The sequence below is a fragment of the Macrotis lagotis genome, chromosome X (assembly GCF_037893015.1).
Source record: "Macrotis lagotis isolate mMagLag1 chromosome X, bilby.v1.9.chrom.fasta, whole genome shotgun sequence".
Taxonomy (NCBI): domain Eukaryota; kingdom Metazoa; phylum Chordata; class Mammalia; order Peramelemorphia; family Peramelidae; genus Macrotis; species Macrotis lagotis.
In genome coordinates this window covers 624,506,556-624,526,329 of record NC_133666.1, presented here as the reverse complement: position 1 = coordinate 624,526,329, position 19,774 = coordinate 624,506,556, and the positions used below count along the sequence as shown (strand labels likewise).

The 19,774-nt window shown below is 38.2% G+C and overlaps 1 protein-coding gene across 2 annotated transcripts in view; it reads left to right on the top strand.

Annotated features, from left to right (window-relative positions):
• Nucleotides 1–5,754, top strand: part of NIBAN3 (niban apoptosis regulator 3) — a 33,836-nt gene extending 28,082 nt beyond the window's left edge. For both annotated transcript variants that reach the window (XM_074203263.1, XM_074203262.1), the window contains one exon: nt 1,006–5,754. In XM_074203263.1, the coding sequence (XP_074059364.1) occupies nt 1,006–1,571 (566 nt within the window). In that variant the 3' untranslated portion in view covers nt 1,572–5,754. The remainder of the gene's footprint in view (nt 1–1,005) is intronic.
• Nucleotides 5,755–19,774: the final 14,020 nt, after the last annotated feature.

Sequence of the window (19,774 nt, the reverse complement as noted above, 5' to 3'; positions counted from 1 at the left end):
TCTATTTAACTTGCTTTGTATATATCTGTTTACATGGTATTTCCTTCTTTAGATTATGAGGTCTTTGAGGACAGGGACTGTCTTTTACCTATCTGAAGTGCTTAGCATGGTATCTGGCACTTAATAAATGTTTATTGACTGATTGATGAAGGGAGAAAAATCTCTTCCTCTCCCTCCAGATGAAAGCTCAATTTTTCTCCAACTCTTGACTCTCTCTCTCTCTCTCTCTTCATCTTTCTTGAATTGTTAGATGGTTTTAAGGCTTAGCTATTTAAAATTTTCAAGGGAATGATCAATTTTTTGTCTATTTTTTGTTTGCCCAATGGCAAACAAAATGGTAAGGCAATGAACAGGATTAAATGACTTGCCCAAGTTCTCACAGATAGTAAGTATCAAGACTGTATTTTAGATTTTTGCAAGGCAAATGGGGTTAAGTGGCTTGCCCAAGGCCACACAGCTAGGTAATTATTAAGTGTCTGAGGTCAGATTTGAACTCAGGGACTCCTCACTCCAGGGTTGGTGCTCTATCCACTGCGCCACTTAGGCACCACCTAGCCACCCCACAAGTATCAAGACTCTAAGGTCAAATTTGAACTCATGTCCTCCTGAATCACTATGCCTTTTATCTGCCTCTAATTGGTAAATATTTAGGGCAGGATTTGAACTCTAGTCTTCCTGACTGATGGATAGTGCTCTATCCACTGTATTACCTAACTACTTATAAGACACCAATACCTGCACCATTTATCTCAAATGGTAGTTGTTCAGATGAAATGTTTATGAATTTCTTTAAAGGCTGCAAAGTTGCCATAAGTACCTGTATCTGTTATGTAGAGACTGGCAATTTCTGTGTGAACCTGAAATCTTCAGGGTTGATGTGAGCAATAGAAAAGAGGGGGTATAAATAATAAGGAATGAGAAAAGAGACTTTAGGGACTGAAGAAGTATTCAGAGGGAAAGGAATATCTGAACAAATGCTCCACACAAATTTTGTTCTTTTTCAAGCAATGGATTCAGTAGCTGAACTAAGAGTCTTCCAATCTGGGGAGAAGAAGGAGGTGTCGAAAGAGACTTGTGTCCCTGCTACGCTTTCCCCATGGAATCTAGAAACCCTTCATTCTACTCTGCAGTGGGACCCAGATTCCTGCCAAGATATCCTTCAAAATTCTCATTGTGAAGGGGATCAGGAAGAAACAAGGAGAAGGAGCAGGGATGGCCTCTCTACTCAGTGGCCACCTGAATTGCAGAACAAGGACCAAGAGGAGACTGGAAGGAGCGTCCTTTGGGAGAGGCTGACTAAAGCCATGGACACAGATGTCTTCCAGACAAATCTGCTGGAAATGGACTTGAAAGGGAATGGTAGTCTCATTGAATGGAGCCAGTCCACAGAGCTTCTGAAATCTCAAAGCCCAGAACAAAAGTCAACATGGAGTGATAGTCAGACAGGTGACATACAAGCACAGCTAATGGCAGATGGAATATACTCCAATGTTGTTGTGAAGACTTTACATGGAGGACTAGGGAAAGGAAGGGCTGTGGTCATGGAAACACTTGAAGGGGAAGTATTGTGAGAAAGGGTCACATTGCCCATACTGGAGGAAGAGTGCCTGTGGGAGTTAGGAGACATCTCAGAGCAGCCTCCCCTAAGCTCAGAGACAAAAATAAAAATAATTTCACAGGATTTTACTTCTCTACACATGGAGGGGAAATGTCAAGATTGAATAGTGATAAAGGCTTAGGAATCATAAACACATTGAAACAAGTTAAACAATTTAGTATTTTATAGCAAATATCTCTTCCCTTCCCTTCCCCCTAGCATTTCACAGAATCTTAGAGGAAGGAAATAAGAAAAAAATTTATCAAGTACCTAATTTGGTCAGATGACATATAGTATTTTGAAGACATTATCTTATTTGGTCCTCACAATATCCTTGTGAGGTAGGTGCTATAATTATCCTCATTTTTCAGATGAGGAAACTGAGGCAAATGAAGGCTAAGTGATTTACCCAGGATCTCATAGCTAATAAATGTCTGAGGCAAGTTTTGAATTTAGGTCTCTCTGATGCCAGACCTACTAGCATTGCAGTGTTTCCCAGAACATTGGGAAAGAACCTACTTCTGACCCATATGCCAGCAAGTGGTTATATAACTTCCAATTGAAGATTGCTTCAGATGGAGAATCCTCAGTGTTCTAGATTTGGTCCAGCCCTAATTGTTTGGAATTCCTTCCTTATACTGAACTGAAATCTGCCTATAGGTAACTAGACTTCTCTTCCTGAATTCAAATCTGGTCTCAGTCACTTCCTAGCTGTGTGACTCTGGGTAAATCATATAACCCTATTCACCTCAGTTTCCTTATCTGTAAAATTGCTTAGAGAAGGAAATGGCAAACCACTCTGATATCTTTGCCAAGAAAACCCCCAAGGAGGTTGTACATGACTGAAAACAATTGAACAAAAATCTGCCTCAGTACAATTTCTTCCACTGCTTCCGATTTATCTCTTTAGGGACTGATAGTATAAGTGTAACCCCTTTCCCACATAACATTCCTTCAGATATCTAAAGACAAAGATCATGGGTACCCCTGGGGCTCACCTCCAAGCTAAACTTTCTCAGTACTTTCAACCAACCCTTTCATGATTCTCCTGCCATCCTGGCTACTCTCCTGTGTACTTGGCACTATCAATGTTATGCCTAAAATATGGTGTGATCTGATAAACACAGAGGACAATGGACCTTCAACCTCCCTAGTCTTAGATACTGTGCTTCTCCCAAGAATCATGGACATGTGCCTCATTAAGATACTACCTAATATCATTTTAGGTTTTTGTTTGTCTATTTTTGGCTGCCAGTTCACATTGTTGACTTATAGAGCTTAAGGTTTATTCTCCCCACTCCATATTTTTATATTTTTTGCTTTTGTCAACGAATAAGGAAGTTACGAAGAAGAATTTCACTCCTCAAATCTTTGCCCAGCAGTTCTTTCACACAACAAAAATGGGCTCTTTGATTTTATTAGGCCTTTATATCAGTATGTAGCCCAAGGCCCAGGATCTGCAAGTACCAGACTCTTCATTTTCCAATATTTAATCATGTCTAAGACAGACAGACATCCTTGATACTCATTACCACTTCAATGGGTAGACAACAGATTGGTCTCTTTGCCAGACTTTACTGGCACCTGACTTGGATCAACATTGAAGATACTACCTTTCACTTTTGGGCCCCTCAGCCAGTGATTTTTATTCAGATATTCAGATATTCAGATTTCTCTCCTTTGAAGCATACATTATCAGCTTCTTTCTACATTCTCCTCCTTTCTTGGGTCAGTAATTTTCCATTCCTGGTTCAATAAATCCCATCAAAAACAAGTTACCACCTGCCATGCTATTATTTTCAGTTTTGAGGTCATTCTTAATTAAGTTTCTTGAATTCCAAATTAATTGTTTTATGCCATCATTAAGATTGCTATCACCAGGTGACAGGGAAGGTGGCAGACATTTCTTAATGGAAATTGAACCATCTGGCCATCTCAGAAAGGTATAAATGGAAACTACAGAGACAGTATGCATGAGATTCTGAGTCAGATTTTCAATAATAATGAGGATAATTCCTTAAATTAAAAAATGCAATATATATTTTAGATACCAGGCCCTTAGGAAATATGTTGAATATAAGATTATACAAGGTGTCTCAAAAGTCCTAGGTCAGTTTCAAGCTTTAATAGCTTAAACTGTTAAATAAGCTTTAAGAACTTAAAACTATGTTAAGACTTTTGGGATGACCTGTATAGGCAATCAATAAAACAAACAAACTAAAAGCCACTTCTAAATAGATAAATTGTCAAAGGATGGGAACAAATTTCTCTAAAGAATCAGAAACTATTAACAACCATATGAAAGAATGCTCCAAATAAACAATAATAAGAGAAGTGCAAATCATCCTAACCTTGAGGTCTTACTTCACATTTTACAAATTGACAAATTGACTGATGGGAACAGTCAGTGCTGGAAAGGCCATAGAAAGATATGTTCAGTACTAATCTTTTGAGACTGCATTGGTGATGATGATGACGATGGTGATGTTTGTCCTTCTTTCTCAAAGAAGACCATGACATTAGGGAGGTGATATCATGACAAGTACATGAATTGGATTTGAGTGAGGGGGTACTCCTCCAAAGCCATTTGGCTTCAGTGGCCAAATAAGAATCAGGACAACTGGCGATGGCCCTGGATATGAGGCAATCAGGGTTAAATGACTTGTCCAAAGCCACATCCTTAGTAAGGATCAAGTGTCTGAGGTGAATCCTCCAGACTCCAGGGCTAGTATTCTGTCTACTGCACCAACTCAATGCCCAGAAATAGTACAATCATTCTGGAAGACAATTTGCCAAGACACTGACTAAAATGACTTTATTCCTTGACCCTTGTCATATAACACAAAAAATCAATGACAAAATATTTAGAAAAACACTTTATAGGAACAAAGAACTAGGAGAATAATTGAATAACCCATGGAATGGCTAAATTAGTTTAGATATATGCCTATAATAGACAATTACCATGTCTGTTGTTGATACAAATATGATGAATACAGAGAAGCATGGGAAGATGAAAATAAATGAAAAATGAAGTAAGCAAAGTCAAGAAAACTGCACATATAATGACTAAAATAGGATAATGAAAAGAAAAAACAATTAAAATCAAAGGTGATAGAATTATAATGACTAAACCTGGCCACAAAAAGGAGATATGAGAAAACCACCCTTCTTTTCAGAAGCTGGGGCACTGTGGTTATAGAGATATAATACTATATATTATATCAGACTTTTGTAATATTTTGTTTTTATTAGACTTTTTCATTTTTAACCATCTCTAGTGGGAGAGAGGTATACTTAGGAAAGTGTAGGTTATGTATAAAAAAAAGATAGCAAAATATATTTTAAAAGAAATTGCAATTTAAAAGTGTGTAAATAAGAAATCACATGTATAACAAATTTACAAAATTATCATGCTAAGATAGATTTTATTCACAACCCCATAGAAAATATATTCTGGGGGCAGCTAGGTGGCATGGTGGATAGAGACCAGCCCTGGAGTCAGGAGTGCCTGAGTTCAAATCCGGCATCAGACACTTAACAATCACTTAGCTGTGTGGCCTTGGGCAAGCCACTTAACCCCATTGCCTTGAAAAAAAAAAAAGTAAACATTGTATGCTTTGCTCTACATTCATACTCCTTAGTTTTGTTTTTGTTTTTGTTTTCCTGGATGTGGATGTCATTTTCCATAACAGGTCTTAGGCTTGTCCTTGATCACTGAATTGCTGAGAAGAGCTACATCCACTATAGTTGATTATCTCACAATGTTGCTGTTAATTTGTACAATGTTCTCCTGATTCTGCTCCCTTCACTCAGCATCAGTTCATGCAAGCCCTTTTGGACATTTCTGAAAGTTGCCTGCTCATGATTTCTTTTTATTTTATTTTATTAGTATTTTATTTGTTTTCCAATTATATACAACAGTACTTTCTAACCTATCATTTTCTATAAGGTTTTGAATTTTACAATTTTTCCCCCATCCTCCCTTCCCTCCCTCCAACCCCCCACAGAAGGCAATCTGATAATCTTTACATTGTTTCCATGTTATACATTGATCGAAATTGAATGTGTTGGGAGAGAAATCATCTCCTTGAGAAGAAAATAAAATATTAGAGATAGCAAAATTATGTTGTACATGACACTTTTTAAAAAAAAAATTGAAGGTAATAGACTTTGGTCTTTGTTTAAACTCCATAGTTCTTTCTCTGGATACAGATGGTATTCTCCATCACAGGTACTCTAAAATTGTCCTTGATTATTGCATTGATGGAATGAGCAAGTCCATTAAAGTTGATCATCACACTCATGTTGCTGTTAGGGATATAATGTTCTGGTTCTGCTCATCTCACTCAGCATCAGTTAGTGCAAATTCTTCTAGGCTTCCCTGAATTCCCATCCCTCCTGGTTTCTAATAAAACAATAGTGTTCCATGACATACATATACCACAGTTTGCTAAGCCATTCCCCATTTGAAGGACATTTACTTAATTTCTAATTCTTTACCATCACAAACAGGGCTGCTATGAATATTTTTGTACAAGTGATATTTTTACCCTTTTTTCATGATCTTTTCAGGGTATAGACCCAGTAGTGGTATTGCTGGATCAAAGGGAATGCACATTTTTTTGTTGTCCTTTGGGCATAATTCCAGATTGCTCTCCAGAAAGGTTGGAGGAGTTCACAATGTATTAGTGTTCCAGATTTCCCATATTCCTTCAGACATTGAACATTGTCCTTTCTGGTCATATTGGTCAATCTGCTCATGATTTTTTTTTTTTTTAGTTTTTTTGCAAGGCAGTGGGGTTAAGTGGCTTGCCCAAGGCCACACAGCTAGGTAATTATTAAGTGTCTGAGACCAGATTTGAACCCAGGTACTCCTGACTCCAGGGCCGGTGCTTTATCCACTTCGCCACCTAGCCGCCCCTCATGATTTCTTAAGAACAGTAGTACTCCATGACATTTAGATACCATAACTTGTCCAGCCATTCCCCAATTGATGGGCATTCCCTCAATTTCTAATTTTTTGCCACTACAAAAAAGAGCTGCTATGAATACTTTTGTACATGTTTATCTTTTCCCCTTTCTTATGATCTTTTTGGGATACAGACCCAGTAGTGGTACTGCTGGATCAAAGAGTATGCACAGTTTTATTATCCTTTTGGTTATAGTTTCAAATTGCTCTCTAGAATGGTTGGATCAGTACACAACTCCCAGTTTTCCTATATCCTCTCCAATATTGGTCATTTTCCTTTTTTGTCATCTTAGTCAATCTGATAGATATGAGGTCTTGCATTTGTTTCTAAAGTCCTTTCTGCTCCTTTGAGTCTGTGATCCATGCAATTCTTTCTTAGCAGACAGAGCAAGGGTGTGACTAATTCAAAGGTCAATCTGGTAGGCTTTTTTTAGCTTTTCCTCCAGAAGATTTACCTTTCTGAGCCTCCTCTGGATTAAATGTTTGATTTTAGAATAGGTATTTCCTGGGTGCAGTAATCAACTATAATGGATTTAGCTCTTCTCAGCAGTTCAGTGATCAAGGACAAACCTGAGAGACCTGTTTGGGAAACTTGGGAAGAAATGAGGAGAAGTCAGCTTGGCTCAATTATCGGCAATGGTGGGGACAAAGTATGCGATAGTCTTGGCCTAAGAAGCAATTGTTGACTTTGTTTTAGGGATTTTATTATTCAGGGCAAAGGGCTTGAAACAATTGTAGAAATTGTAGAAATTCACTTTTATGTGTCCTGTATACACATGTAGATTTGAATCAACCTAAGGCTGGGCATCACCACCCTGATACTGCCACCACCCTATTACAGATCCTCATCATCTTATTCCTGGAATATTGAAGTAGGGTGCTAATGTGTCTTCTTGCATTGTTTCTTCCCAGCCCAACTGATTCTCCCCCAATTCAGTCACCGTAGGAGTGATTTTTCTTAAAGTGCAGATCTAACCATGTCAACTATGCTTGATAAATTTTAGTGGCACCCTATGACCTCCAGAATCAAATATAAAATGTTCTATTGATCATTCAAATCCCTTCAAATCTCTCCCTTCCCCCTAACTTTTCCAGACTTTTTAAACCTTCCTTTCTATCTTTTATTCTTTTTTTCATGATGTTTCTTTTTTATTTCAAAATGGAAACAATAAAGAGGTTTGTGACCAAAACAACCTTCATTGGAAAGAAAATTGGAGCACACAGAGGTCAAAATAATAAACTCCCAAAGTGTGAACCAGCTGTCCTGCCTTCCCAGAGGAAAGAGTAAAGGACAGGGTTAAAGTAGAGGGTATGACATTTCAGAAAGAAATGTCATTTACAGTCAAGTACAACTTCCAATCTTTTATTCTTTTATCCCTGCTTGTTCTTTGAAAAAGATCCTCCTCTCTTCTCCAGGAATTTTCTCTCCATGTCCCTCATGCCTGGAATCCTCTCCCTCCTCTGCTCTGATTTCTGACTTCCTTCAAGTCTCAACTAAAATCCTACTTTCTAAGGAAGACTTCTCCAATCCCTTTTAAATCTAGTGCCTCCCCTCTGTTAATTATTTCCTATTTATCCAGTATGTAGTTTGTCACATTTGCTTGTTGTCTCCCCCCCATTATATTGTAAACTTCTTGAGGGCAGGGACTGACTTTTGGCTCTTTTTGTATTCTCAGCTTAGTGCAGAGATTAGCATTTCATAATCGACTAAAACAAAAACTAAAGTTGGGAATTTAATGGGGACAGACTCAGATATTAACATAATTGAATAATGTTCATAGTGTTCATTTCTTAAAGTAATTTCTGAAAACCTAGAAAAAAATCTGATTTTGAATGGTTCTTGTAACAGGTTAAAGAGCTCCATTTTTTAGGGACCCTAAATCTTTTTCTTTAACTGCTCTAAAATGGAATAATTTTCCTGATTTGAATCTGGTGGCCTTCCCAGCAGCTTGAATCCAGTTCCTGGGCTTACTGAATCCTGACTAAATTCTGTTGGCTAAAAGACAAGCATCTGCTTTTTTTCTGAGCTAAGCCTCTTCATTCAGTCTCAAATTAGGGACCCGCCTGCTTTTTTTCAGCTGTTTTCCAAAGTAATTCTCCTGAGGGAGAGCTCCTTCTTTGTCTTCCCTTCTTTGGAAAACCCCAAGTGAACTTCCCCAGTCACATCTGGGCTTCTGCTCTTCCAGCTTCTTGCTTGCCCTCCCCCTGTAGAACCCTCTTCCCTCGAAGTTCTAAAGTTAGCACTCCACAGCCTTGGGCTGCCAGATTCTTTAGAAACTGCATTTCAGCAAATATACTCTGTGACTTGCATTGTATCTATATTAGATACAGAGTTTAAAGTCACAGCAGCCCTTATACTAGGAGAACAATGCCCCATCAATTGTTACATCTTACTCAGAAATGTAATTTAACCTCATTTTTTATCTTGGAGTGGAGAACCTTGTCATTGAAGTACCCTGAGGCCTGGGGTTGTTTCTCTGTCAGTCTTGATTTTAAGAAAAGAGTTTGTTTTTTTTTTTCCTGGGAAAATTGAATGGGCCTTTTTTAAAGTGTTGAATAATATGAAACATGTTATATATACTGAGCAGATGATATACAACATTGGGATATTATCATTATTTTTGCCTGTATTATTTCATACTACAACTTTATATTGTTGAAACATTTGCTGAAACATTTTTCAATCATTAAAAAATTTACACAGTAAAAAATTAGCGTATATGAATACTTTTTTTAAAAAGAAAAATTATATTTATTTTGAATTTTATAAATTTTCCCCTAATATTGCTTCCCTTCCCCTACCCCCCCCCCCAAGGCAGTCTATTAGTCTTCACATTGTTTCCATGGTATACATTGATCTAAGTTGAATGTGATGAAAGAGAAATCATATCCTTAAGGAAGAAAAATAAAGTATAAGAGATAGCAAAATTACATAATAAGATAAAGGGTTTTTTAAATTAAAGATAATAGTCTTTGGTCTTTGTTCAAACTCCACAATTCTTTCTCTGGATACAGATCGTATTCTCCATGCAAGTACTCTAAAATTGTCCCTGATTATTACATTGACGGAATGAGCAAGTCCATTAAAGTTGATCATCACCCTCATGTTGCTGTTAGAGTGTACAATGTTTTTCTGGTTCTGCTCATCTCACTCAGCATCAGTTTGTGCAAATCCTTCCAGGCTTCCCTGAATTCCCATCCCTCCAGGTTTCTAATAACACAATAGTGTTTCATGACATACATATCCCACAGTTTGTTAAGCCATTCCCCAAATGAAGAACATTCACTTAATTTCTAATTCTATGCCACCACAAGCAGGGCTGCTATGAATATTTTTGTACAAGTGATGTTTTTACCCTTTTTCATCATCTCTTCAGGGTATAGACCCAGTAGTGGTATTGCTGGATCAAAGGGTGTGCACATTTTTATTGTACTTTGGGTGTAATTCCAGATTGCTCACCAATAATGTTTTAGTATCCCAGACTTTCCACATCCCTTCCAACATTGGTTATTGTCCTTTCTGGTCATATTGACCAGTCTGAGAGGTGTGAGGTGGTACCTCAGAGATGCTTTAATTTGCATTTCTCTAATAAGTAGTGATTTAGAGCAATTTTTCATATGACTATGAATCACTGATTTCTTCATCTGTAAATTGCTTTTACATATCCTTTAACCATTTGTCAATTGGGGAATGGCTTGTTGTTGTTTTTTTTTTAATTTGACTTGGTTCTCTGTATATTTTAGAAATGAGTCCTTTGTCAGAAATACTAGTTGTAAAAATTGTTTACCAATTTCTACAATTTGCTACATTTCTTTTGATCTTGGTTACATTGGTTTTGTCTGTGCAAAAGCTTTTTAATTCAATGTAATCAAAATTATCTAGTTTATTTTTAATGATGTTCTCTGTTTCTTCCTTGGTCATAAACTGCTTCTCTTTCCATAAATCTGACAGGTAAACTGTTACTTGATCTCCTAGTTTGCTTATAATATTGTTTTTTTATGTCTAAATCCTATATCCATTTTGATCTTATCTTGGTATAGGGTGTGAGGTATTGGTATGAATACTTTTCTAAGGACTCTAAAGACAAACTAAAATTTAAAAGGAATCATAGAATCATAAAAAATTTAGAAGAGTGATTTTCACCTCTGTGCCTTTCTGATTCCAGCAGCCACCTGTTGTAACATTATTTTATAAGAGTTTAAATGGCCTGGTGATTTTCTAAAAATTGAAGGAAAGATCACACTACTTCCGGACAAGTGATTAATATGTGTTATTTGTCATGTCAGAGACCACCCTCCCTTATTATGCAAAACATCATGGGGTTCAAGATGGAAGTTTTAAACTGACCTAAGAATAGGAATTTTAGGAATTAGTCCAATAATGTTACCATGGGAATACCATTTGCAGGACAGACAGAAAACAGGTCAGTCAGATTGGAGAAGCCATTAGTCTATTAATCATCTTTGCATTATTAATAAAAATAAGATAATAAAAAAATTAGAAGAGTCCACACTTTCCTCTTTCAAATTAGGAAACCTACTGAAATAATTTAAGTGACTCTCTAAGTCACACAGTATCAGACCCTGGGCTTAGTAAACAATTTCTTACAATTTTATGAAAATAGGATCTAAAAATTTCCTTGACAAGCCTGTAATCTGAGGAAATTATATATATATATATATATATATATTATATATATATATTATATATGTATTATATATATATAATATATGGATATGGATGTGTACAAAATAACCAATTCACTACAATCTATTTTGAAAAACTATTATTTAAACTATTGGCTAATAAAAGAGCTCACATTTATATCTTGCTTTAAAGTTGCAAAACCCTTTACAAATATCTCATTTTGTCCTCACAACAATCTTGGGATATAGGCCCTAATATTATCTCCATTTTACAGATAAGGAAAATGAGGCAGACTAACTAGGTCATGATTTTAGCTAAAAAGTATCTAAATCCAGATTTGAACTAGTCTTCTTGACTGCAGATCCAGCATATTATCTACTGCCCCATCGACTTGCTTAAAAAAACCTAGGGATACCAGTGAGGCCCAGGGGTACAATCTCCCAGGGAATAATGACATGAGGGACAGATATGTATGTGGGGGGTAATCCTGGGAGAAGACTGAATTAATTAGCCTGATATATCGGTCAGAATTCAATTAAGTCTGTAAGGAAAACCTTCTAGGGACACCATCCTGGGTCATTTTGGTTATCAGCATGTGAAATACCTTAGGAGAAGGAAAGTCAAATGGGCCAAACACCAGTTTTTAGTTTGGCTGTGGTAGTCCCTCTAAGCTTTGAGGAAATTCCAATGAAGGGTCAATATGGAAGCTTTCAGAACCAGGAATTTTGAGCCACAAATTGGGAAGGTAAAAGAGTCAGTTAAGTTCCCTCCCACCATACACTTGTTAATAAGAGACAATCAGGGATAGCTAGCAAATATGTTTTTCCAAGTAAGCCGTTTTATATAGATTAGAGAAGGCAATAGAATACACCAGAGCAAACAGTCTCTCCAATTCAGGAATGAGATAAAATCTTGTTTTAGCCAAGGAAGGAATGATCTCATAAGAAAAGTCTGCTATAAGCAGTTTGTGGGGGTGTAGGTACTGGAAATCAGAGGTACATGGTGGGGGGGGGAGGGGAGGATTGACTTTGCCCATATGTCTGTGACCTCAGAGTATTCCCATTAGCCATTCCAAAATTTACCCCTTTTTCTCAATCAAGCTTCCCTTATGAAGTTCAAGGAGATCGGGAATAATATCTTCCTACCCAAGTTACAGGGAACTGCCTAACTCACCTGAAGCACCAGTATCGGTTACTAATTTTTATAGCCTGTGCTCCTGGTCAAAGTCTAAATTCTCTTTCCATAACTAAGGATTATTAGGAAATTCTATCTCCTATTTTTAATTGTCCTAACCATCACAGGAAGACAGATGATTGGAAATTGGAAAACCTGGCTCATTACCTTGGAAGAACCGAGTAGATTTCTGGTATTTATTAAATATTAAATCAGATAAGAGATAGATAGTCATCATCTCTATGCATATTTGAAAGGAAATGTGTAATCTGATTTACTAGTCATCAGAAGTTTTAATGATTCCCTTGTTCTTTTTAATGTTTAGATAATTCCCCCCCCCTTCAGTGGTTATCTTGGATAGATAATCTCCACTCATAGTTTTCTTGGGAAAACTTCATCTTTAACATATATTTTCTGCTATTTTATTTAACCCTAAATTTTTAAGTTTAATATCAGGAAACAATTATTAAACACAACCATATATAAGTTACCTTGGTAGTATTCAAAATATAAAGACAAAAAGTCTCTGGTTCTTAATTAATTTAGGAAATACACAATATATACAGACAGATGAGTAAATAGAAAGCAATTTGAGGGGGAGGTAGGAACAATTAACAACTGGGAGGTCTGTAAAGGCTTGGCATAAGAGGAAAGGAGAGATAAGGATCCTAAGAGGTGGAGATGAAGAAGGAACACATACCAGGAACTGAGGACAGCTTGTGACATGGTCTGGAAACAAGAGATGGAATGTCAAATTCATAGAATAACTATTAGGCCTATTTGACTGGAATGTAGATTGCATTGAATAAGTCTAGAAAGGTAGTGTGGTACTAGAGAAAGGCTTTAGATGCTAGGCTGAGAAACTGGTATTTTATTTTAAAAGTAATATGTATCCCCAGGGGATTTTTAAGCAAGTAACATAGTCAGGTCTATGCCTTAGGAAGATCAGTATGGTAGCATATGAGGGGAGAGATTGGAACAAGGTAAACCAATTGGGGGCTATTGTCGTAGGACAGGGGAGAGGTGAGTGGTGTGGAGTGTAGAGAGATGGATGCAAGAGATGTTGTGGAGATGTAGCAACTGACTGGAGAAGCTATATGAAGGAGAGTGATACATCTGGGATGATGTCAAGGTTTTAAAATTTAGTAACTAGAAGAATGGTGACATGGGTTTATTAGGGGAAAGTTAGTAAGTTCCATTTTGGACATGTTGACTTTGAAATATTTAATGGGACGTTCAGGTGGAGATGTCTGGTGAATGTCTGGCAATGTGAAACTAGAATTCAGCAGATTAGAATTGTTTTTAGAGATGTGTGGGTTTTCTGCACATAGATGATCATTAAATTCATGGGAGCTGGTGAAATTAAAATAATGTTGAGAGGGGAGAGAAGAGACTCAGGACAGAATGTTGAGAACTGTTAATGGTTGTGGGAGAGTTAATGATGATCCCAGAAGAGTCTGAGAGAAACTGAAGAAAACTGAAAACTATGGAAACAGTGGTTGAGAAAACTAAAAGCTGTAGAGAAGTCAAATAGGAAGAGGGGATGAAATAAGCCCATCTAACTTGGAGATCACTGATGACTGAAAAGAGGAGTTTCAGTTGAGTTGCTAAGAAAGAAACTGGAGTTCAAAGAGAAGACTTTCTTGGATTTTGTTTGAAAGGTAGAGAAGAATAATAACATGAGAGGGTGACAGGGTAAAGGATTGTGGGGGTCCAGCCTCCGCGGGGTCCTTGGAACCTGACAGGAGGGATAGAGTTGACGAAATGAGTTGAGTCAACAAGGGGGTAAAGGCAGGAGCAGGTTGACTGACTGTCAGCTGCTTGGATTTATTTTTATAGTCTCAGAATCATGTATGTTTCAAGCAAGCTAAGATCATTTCCTTGGTTACCAAAGTGTACAATTTTCATCATCAATCATATAGTTCATATGGTTACAAGTTTTGATCATGTGATTACAAGTTTAATTAATAATCATATAGTTAATTAATTTCTTATCCCTATTCAGACCATGATGACCTCAACCTATCTGTTACCTTATTTATTACTACATTGTATAATTGTTAATTCATTTAAAGTTATTAATTAAGCAATTCTTTTAATGGAAAGTTTTTTATATTTTTTGTCTAAGTAATGTTTTTCCGACACACTTCCTTAACAATCTATAGTGAGGGTCTTTATGCTTGTCCACCCATCCGTTAACTCTTACAATAACCAATTTTTCTTGTTGGTAGGTCTTGTTGGTAGAAGCCACAGTTTCTGTGACTTTTTTATTCTTTCCCATGAAACTAAGGCTGCTGGAGTTCACATATCGGTCACCTATACTAAATATTTTCTCACCATCTTTTTCATATATTTCTGTGTATGGTAAGGGGGAAAACTACTGATTTCCCTGGAATTCTATCTGACCCATCTTGTATCTGTTTTCCCTGTATATATTCTGACATCTCCTTGGAATTCCCAGTGTTGGGTTTTCCAGAGATTTCATGATGTTGAAGCCTTTTGTATGCCTCAGGGAGAGGCAGTCCTGTTAAATTTGGACAGAGTTTACAATCTGTTTTATTCAAGGAATTTTTCTGAAATCTTTACTTTATAGTCATTCCAGTATTAGGGTGAGTAAATATTGTAATCAATAATAAACCTATAAATATTGGTATGCATGAAATCCCTATATATATTGAAGAAGGAAATGTTCCATCAGGCAGTGTGACTGCCTTGAGTCTTCTTGCTGCAACTGTGTCAAACAGCTTAGAGACCCTGGCTCCCAATAAAGGATTTTTTTTTTTTAAGACTGAGGAAGGAAACAGTTATAGGAGCCAATAGCTTGGTAGAGACTGATGATAAGAGAAAGCAGATAGATTCACAAGGAGGAAACTTCTTACCAGAAGAGAGGAAAGGGGAGAGGATCAAGGGCACACATACAAGGGTTGGCTTTGGCAAGGAGGACCTAGTTAGTATGGTTAAGTAACTCCCTCCAGTGGCATAAAGCAGGATATGAGTAGGAGCAAAGGAAAAGATTATCGGGACAGCCCAGGATTGTTGGCAAAGTACAGGTGGAGACAGGTGAAGAGGGCAAGGGCCTGTGTGAGTTTGAACTGGTCAAATATAGGATCAAAATTATGGTAGAAAAGCAAGGCAAAGAAAAGACGAATTGTTTCAATGGATTTAGGAGAGGTGCAATAGAGGGAGAAATGCAGAGATAGGAAGTGATGATTAGAGAGAAACTTCAGAGTTTCAGGATCATGGCTAGCAAAATAATGAGATTGAAGGCATGACTGTCCTTGTGGGTTACTGACATGGAGTAAAGACATATAGATATTGAAGCTGATGAACTGAGAAGGTAGGAGGTTTGAGAGGACATCAAAGTCCATGCTGATTTCTCCAAGTATTAGGACAAAGGTGGTAATGAAGAAAACTGTCTCTGATACATACACAAATCCCTGAAAAAAGAAGGAGAAAGAGAACATTGTGCACATTAACCAGAACATTGTGAGTTGACCAATCATAATGGAGGCAGCTCATCTCAGTAGTTCAGAGATATATGGAGGCCTGTTTTGGACATTCACAATTCTCACAAACCAAAAACCCAAAACATCAAAAACACAGAATCTGGGTACTATGTTCATTTTTTAAAAACTTTTCTTATGTTTTTCCTTCCTTTCCCATAGGTTTTCTTTCTTTTCCCTTAATCCTAATTCCTTATATACAAAATGACTAATATATTAAATGCAAATGTGTATATACAACTTTTACTAGACTATTTGCTGCTGAGGGGAGGGGGAAAGGGAAGATGTAACATAAATATGCAAGTGGATGAATGCTGAACAACTTTCATAACATGTAATTGGGAAAATAAAATTAAAAAAAGAAAAAGAAAAAAGAAAAAGGAAGAAGAATAGTGTCCTAGCAGAAACTAAATAGGGTGATTGCTTTTCACTAATTTTTATTTGGGGTTTTGTTATCTCATTTGGGTTTTCTTGGCAGAGATACTGGAGTGGTCTTGCCATTTTCTTTTCCAGCTCATTTTACAGATGAGGAAACTGAGGCAAACAGGATCAAGTGACTTGCCTAGGGTCATCCAGCTAGTAAATGTCTGAGGTGATTTTTGATCTTAGAAAGATGAGTCTTTATGATTTCAAGCCCAGCACTCTATCCATTGTACTACCTCTATCCATTGTACTACCTCGCTGCCCTGATAGAGATGGTTCTTGGTTGTGGGTCAGCTCTGTCTGACTCTTCATGACCCCTTGGACCTTTCACTATCTTTAAGAACACTGTCCAAGTTGGCATTCATTTTTTCCATAATACTACTTATTCATCTCAACCTCTACCATCCCTTTTCCCTTTTGCCTTTCATCTTTCACAACATCAGTGTCTTTTCCAGTGAGTACCGTTTGCTCATTCTGTGTGATCAAAAAGTATTTAAGATTAAGCTTCAGTGTTTGACTTTTCAGTGAATAACTTGAATTAATATCTTTACATATTGATTGATTGATCTCCTTGCTGTTCAAGGGATGATCAAAAGTCTTCTCCAGGGGAAAATAGGTGGTGCAGTGGATAGAACACTAGTTCTGGAGTCAGGAGGACCTGAATTCAAATCTGGTCTCAGATACTTGATACTTATTAACTATGCGACCCTGGGCAAATCACTTAATCTCAATTGCCTCACAAAAAAGAGAAATTAAAAAGAAGTCTTCCCCAACACCAGAATTTAAAGTGTCAATTCTGAGACGCTCAACTTTCCTTACAATCCAATCCTCACAGCCATACATTGCTACTGAAAGCCTATAGCTTAGACTATATAGATCTTTATTGGCAAGATATCTCTGCTTTTTTTGTATGCTGTCCAGTTTTGCCATAGCTTTCCTTCCAAGGAGCAAGCATCTTTTCTCTTTAAACAACTTTATAACTCTTTTCAAAAATTTTTATTTATTTAAGGCAATGGGGTTAAGTGACTTGCTTAAGGTCACACAGCTAAGCAATTATTAAGTGTCTGAGGTCAGATTTGAATTCAGGTCCTCCTGACTCCAGGTTTGGTGCTCTATCCACTGTGTCACCTTGCTGACCCAAGCAAGCATCTTTTAATTTATTTACTGAAGTCACCTTCTTCAGTGATCTTTGAGTCCAAGAATATAAAATCTGACACTGCTTCCATTTCTTTTTCCTCTACTTGCCAAGAAGTGATGTTTATATATGGTTATAATGAGAAAGACAAGAGATCTCTTCATAAAAATTAGACATATCAAGGTAAAGTTTTATGTAAAATGGGCTGATAAAAGGCAAAAAATCATAGGAATTTAATAGAAACAGAAAAGATTAAGAAGAGGTGGCAAAATGCACAAAAGAACTATAAAGAAACATTCTAACATCATTGATAGAGATGGAGCCAACCTCTAAAGGAGAAAGGTTTCAAAGTGAAAGAAGCAGAGGGATCATTTGGAAATGGCAGCTTGGAGAAATGAATATGACACATAACATTTCTTGGTTCAGTGGGTTGGGGGTATGGGGGCAGGGATAAGAGGAGCATCCAGCATTGGGCATTGTTACTTTGGTTATATCCTCTCCTGGAGTGTGTTAGGTTTCCTTGAGCATAGAAAGACATTGAGCATAGAAAGATAGAAAGAATATAAGAAGAAGTCTAGGTTTAGGAAGAAAGGGAGTTAGTTTATCATAGAACAGAGGTTCCAGAGGGCACAAAAGGACTGTAGAGGTTAAGGAATTTGGAGAGGTTGAGGAGAACTAGATGGGCTTGAGAGAACAGGGACTGATAGCAGTGTAAGACTTTTATCTCAATGGATGGTTACTCTGGATCACAAGGAGGAGAAAGGTAAGAATTTTCTAGTCAGTGGATAGGAAAAGTCTCAATTGACCAATGAACCTATTCTACAGGTTCTTGTAATTATGTCTGTCCTTCATTTCTGAAGAAGACCACAACACCAGGGAAGTGATGCCATGACAAAGATGTAAACTGAATTTGAGTGAAGGAGATGTGCTAAGTCACCAGTCTCACTTTCTCCTCCAGAACCGTCTGGGTTCTGTGACCAGATATGAATCAGGACAACAGAGGATGACCCTGGTTGCCAGGCAATAAGGATTAAGTGACTTGCCCAAGGTCACACAGCTAGTAGGCATCAAGGGTCTGAGATCAGATTTGAACTCTTGTCCTCCTATCTTCAAGGCCAGTGCTCGCTCTATCACTTGCCTCCTAACTGCCCTCGATGGTTCTTATAGTGATGGAGAACAAACAGTAGCCTGTTACTCTCTTCAAAAACCAAGGTAGTAGAGGTGGAGCAACATTATCAGTCAGTAAATATTTGGCCATTGATTTCACAGGAGCCAAATTAAACACATGCTCCTTGCCATTTCCTTTACATCATCCCAATACAGTAAGGAGTGACAGTATCTGCACATGGAAGACATGTTGGGACTTTAAATCTAATCTGTGATCTGAGATCCTGACCCTGCTCCCTTAAGCCATTACAAAGAGCTAGAAACATTTACTATCTGTGTGACCTTGAGCAAGTTACACTTAGTAGATGTGTAAACCTGGGCAAATCACTTAATCGTCTGCCTATTTTCTCTTCTGTAACACAGGAGTGATAATAGCATCAACCTCCAGGATTATTATGGGGATCAAATAAAAAAACACGTGTAATATGCTTTGCAAATGTTAAAATCTTATGTAAATGCCATTAAATTATAAACCAACCACTCCAGGGGTCTTGTTTCTGTAACTGTAAAAAGAGGTGGTAGCTCTAGATGGTCCCTCAGGACCTCTTCAGCTCAGTACTGCTCCGTTTGGTGAGGTTGGTCAGAGTAGCTAAGGCTGCTCACACGTGGCAGTGGGTTCTAGAGGGAGAGAGGTCTTCCGATCCAGGCCCGGAGAGGGGGTGGGGCTGGAGTCCAGCCTCCAGGCTCCATAGATGGTAAGGGGAGGACTCGGTACAAGGGTCAGCCGAGGCGTTAGCACCCTACGGAGGGTGAAGGGGCCCTTTTCCACTTTTGACGTTCAGTGACCCCTGACTGAGCGAAATCCTCCCCCCAAAAGTCATTTCGGATGGGAAGGCCCGGCCCCAGCACCTAGAGGCGCGGCGGGACTCAGCCCGTTATGTGTTGCAAGACTGGGCCACTTCGGTCCGTGTGGGATCCCACCCCGTGGGGCACGTGTCCAGAGTCCAGCCCGGGCCTCCGCTGGGGCGCCCAGTGAGCCTCTCCCCAGACCGGGTCAGGTCTAGACTCAAGGGGCGGATCCCTACGAGGCCGGGCTTCGTGGCCGGGCGGTGTTGGATGGGGAAGGGGCAGGACTGGGGAGGAGGGCCCTCCCCTTTAAGGCCCGAGACCGGTGCTGGGGCGGGGCGGGGTCCCGGGTGGGGGATTGGGACTCGAG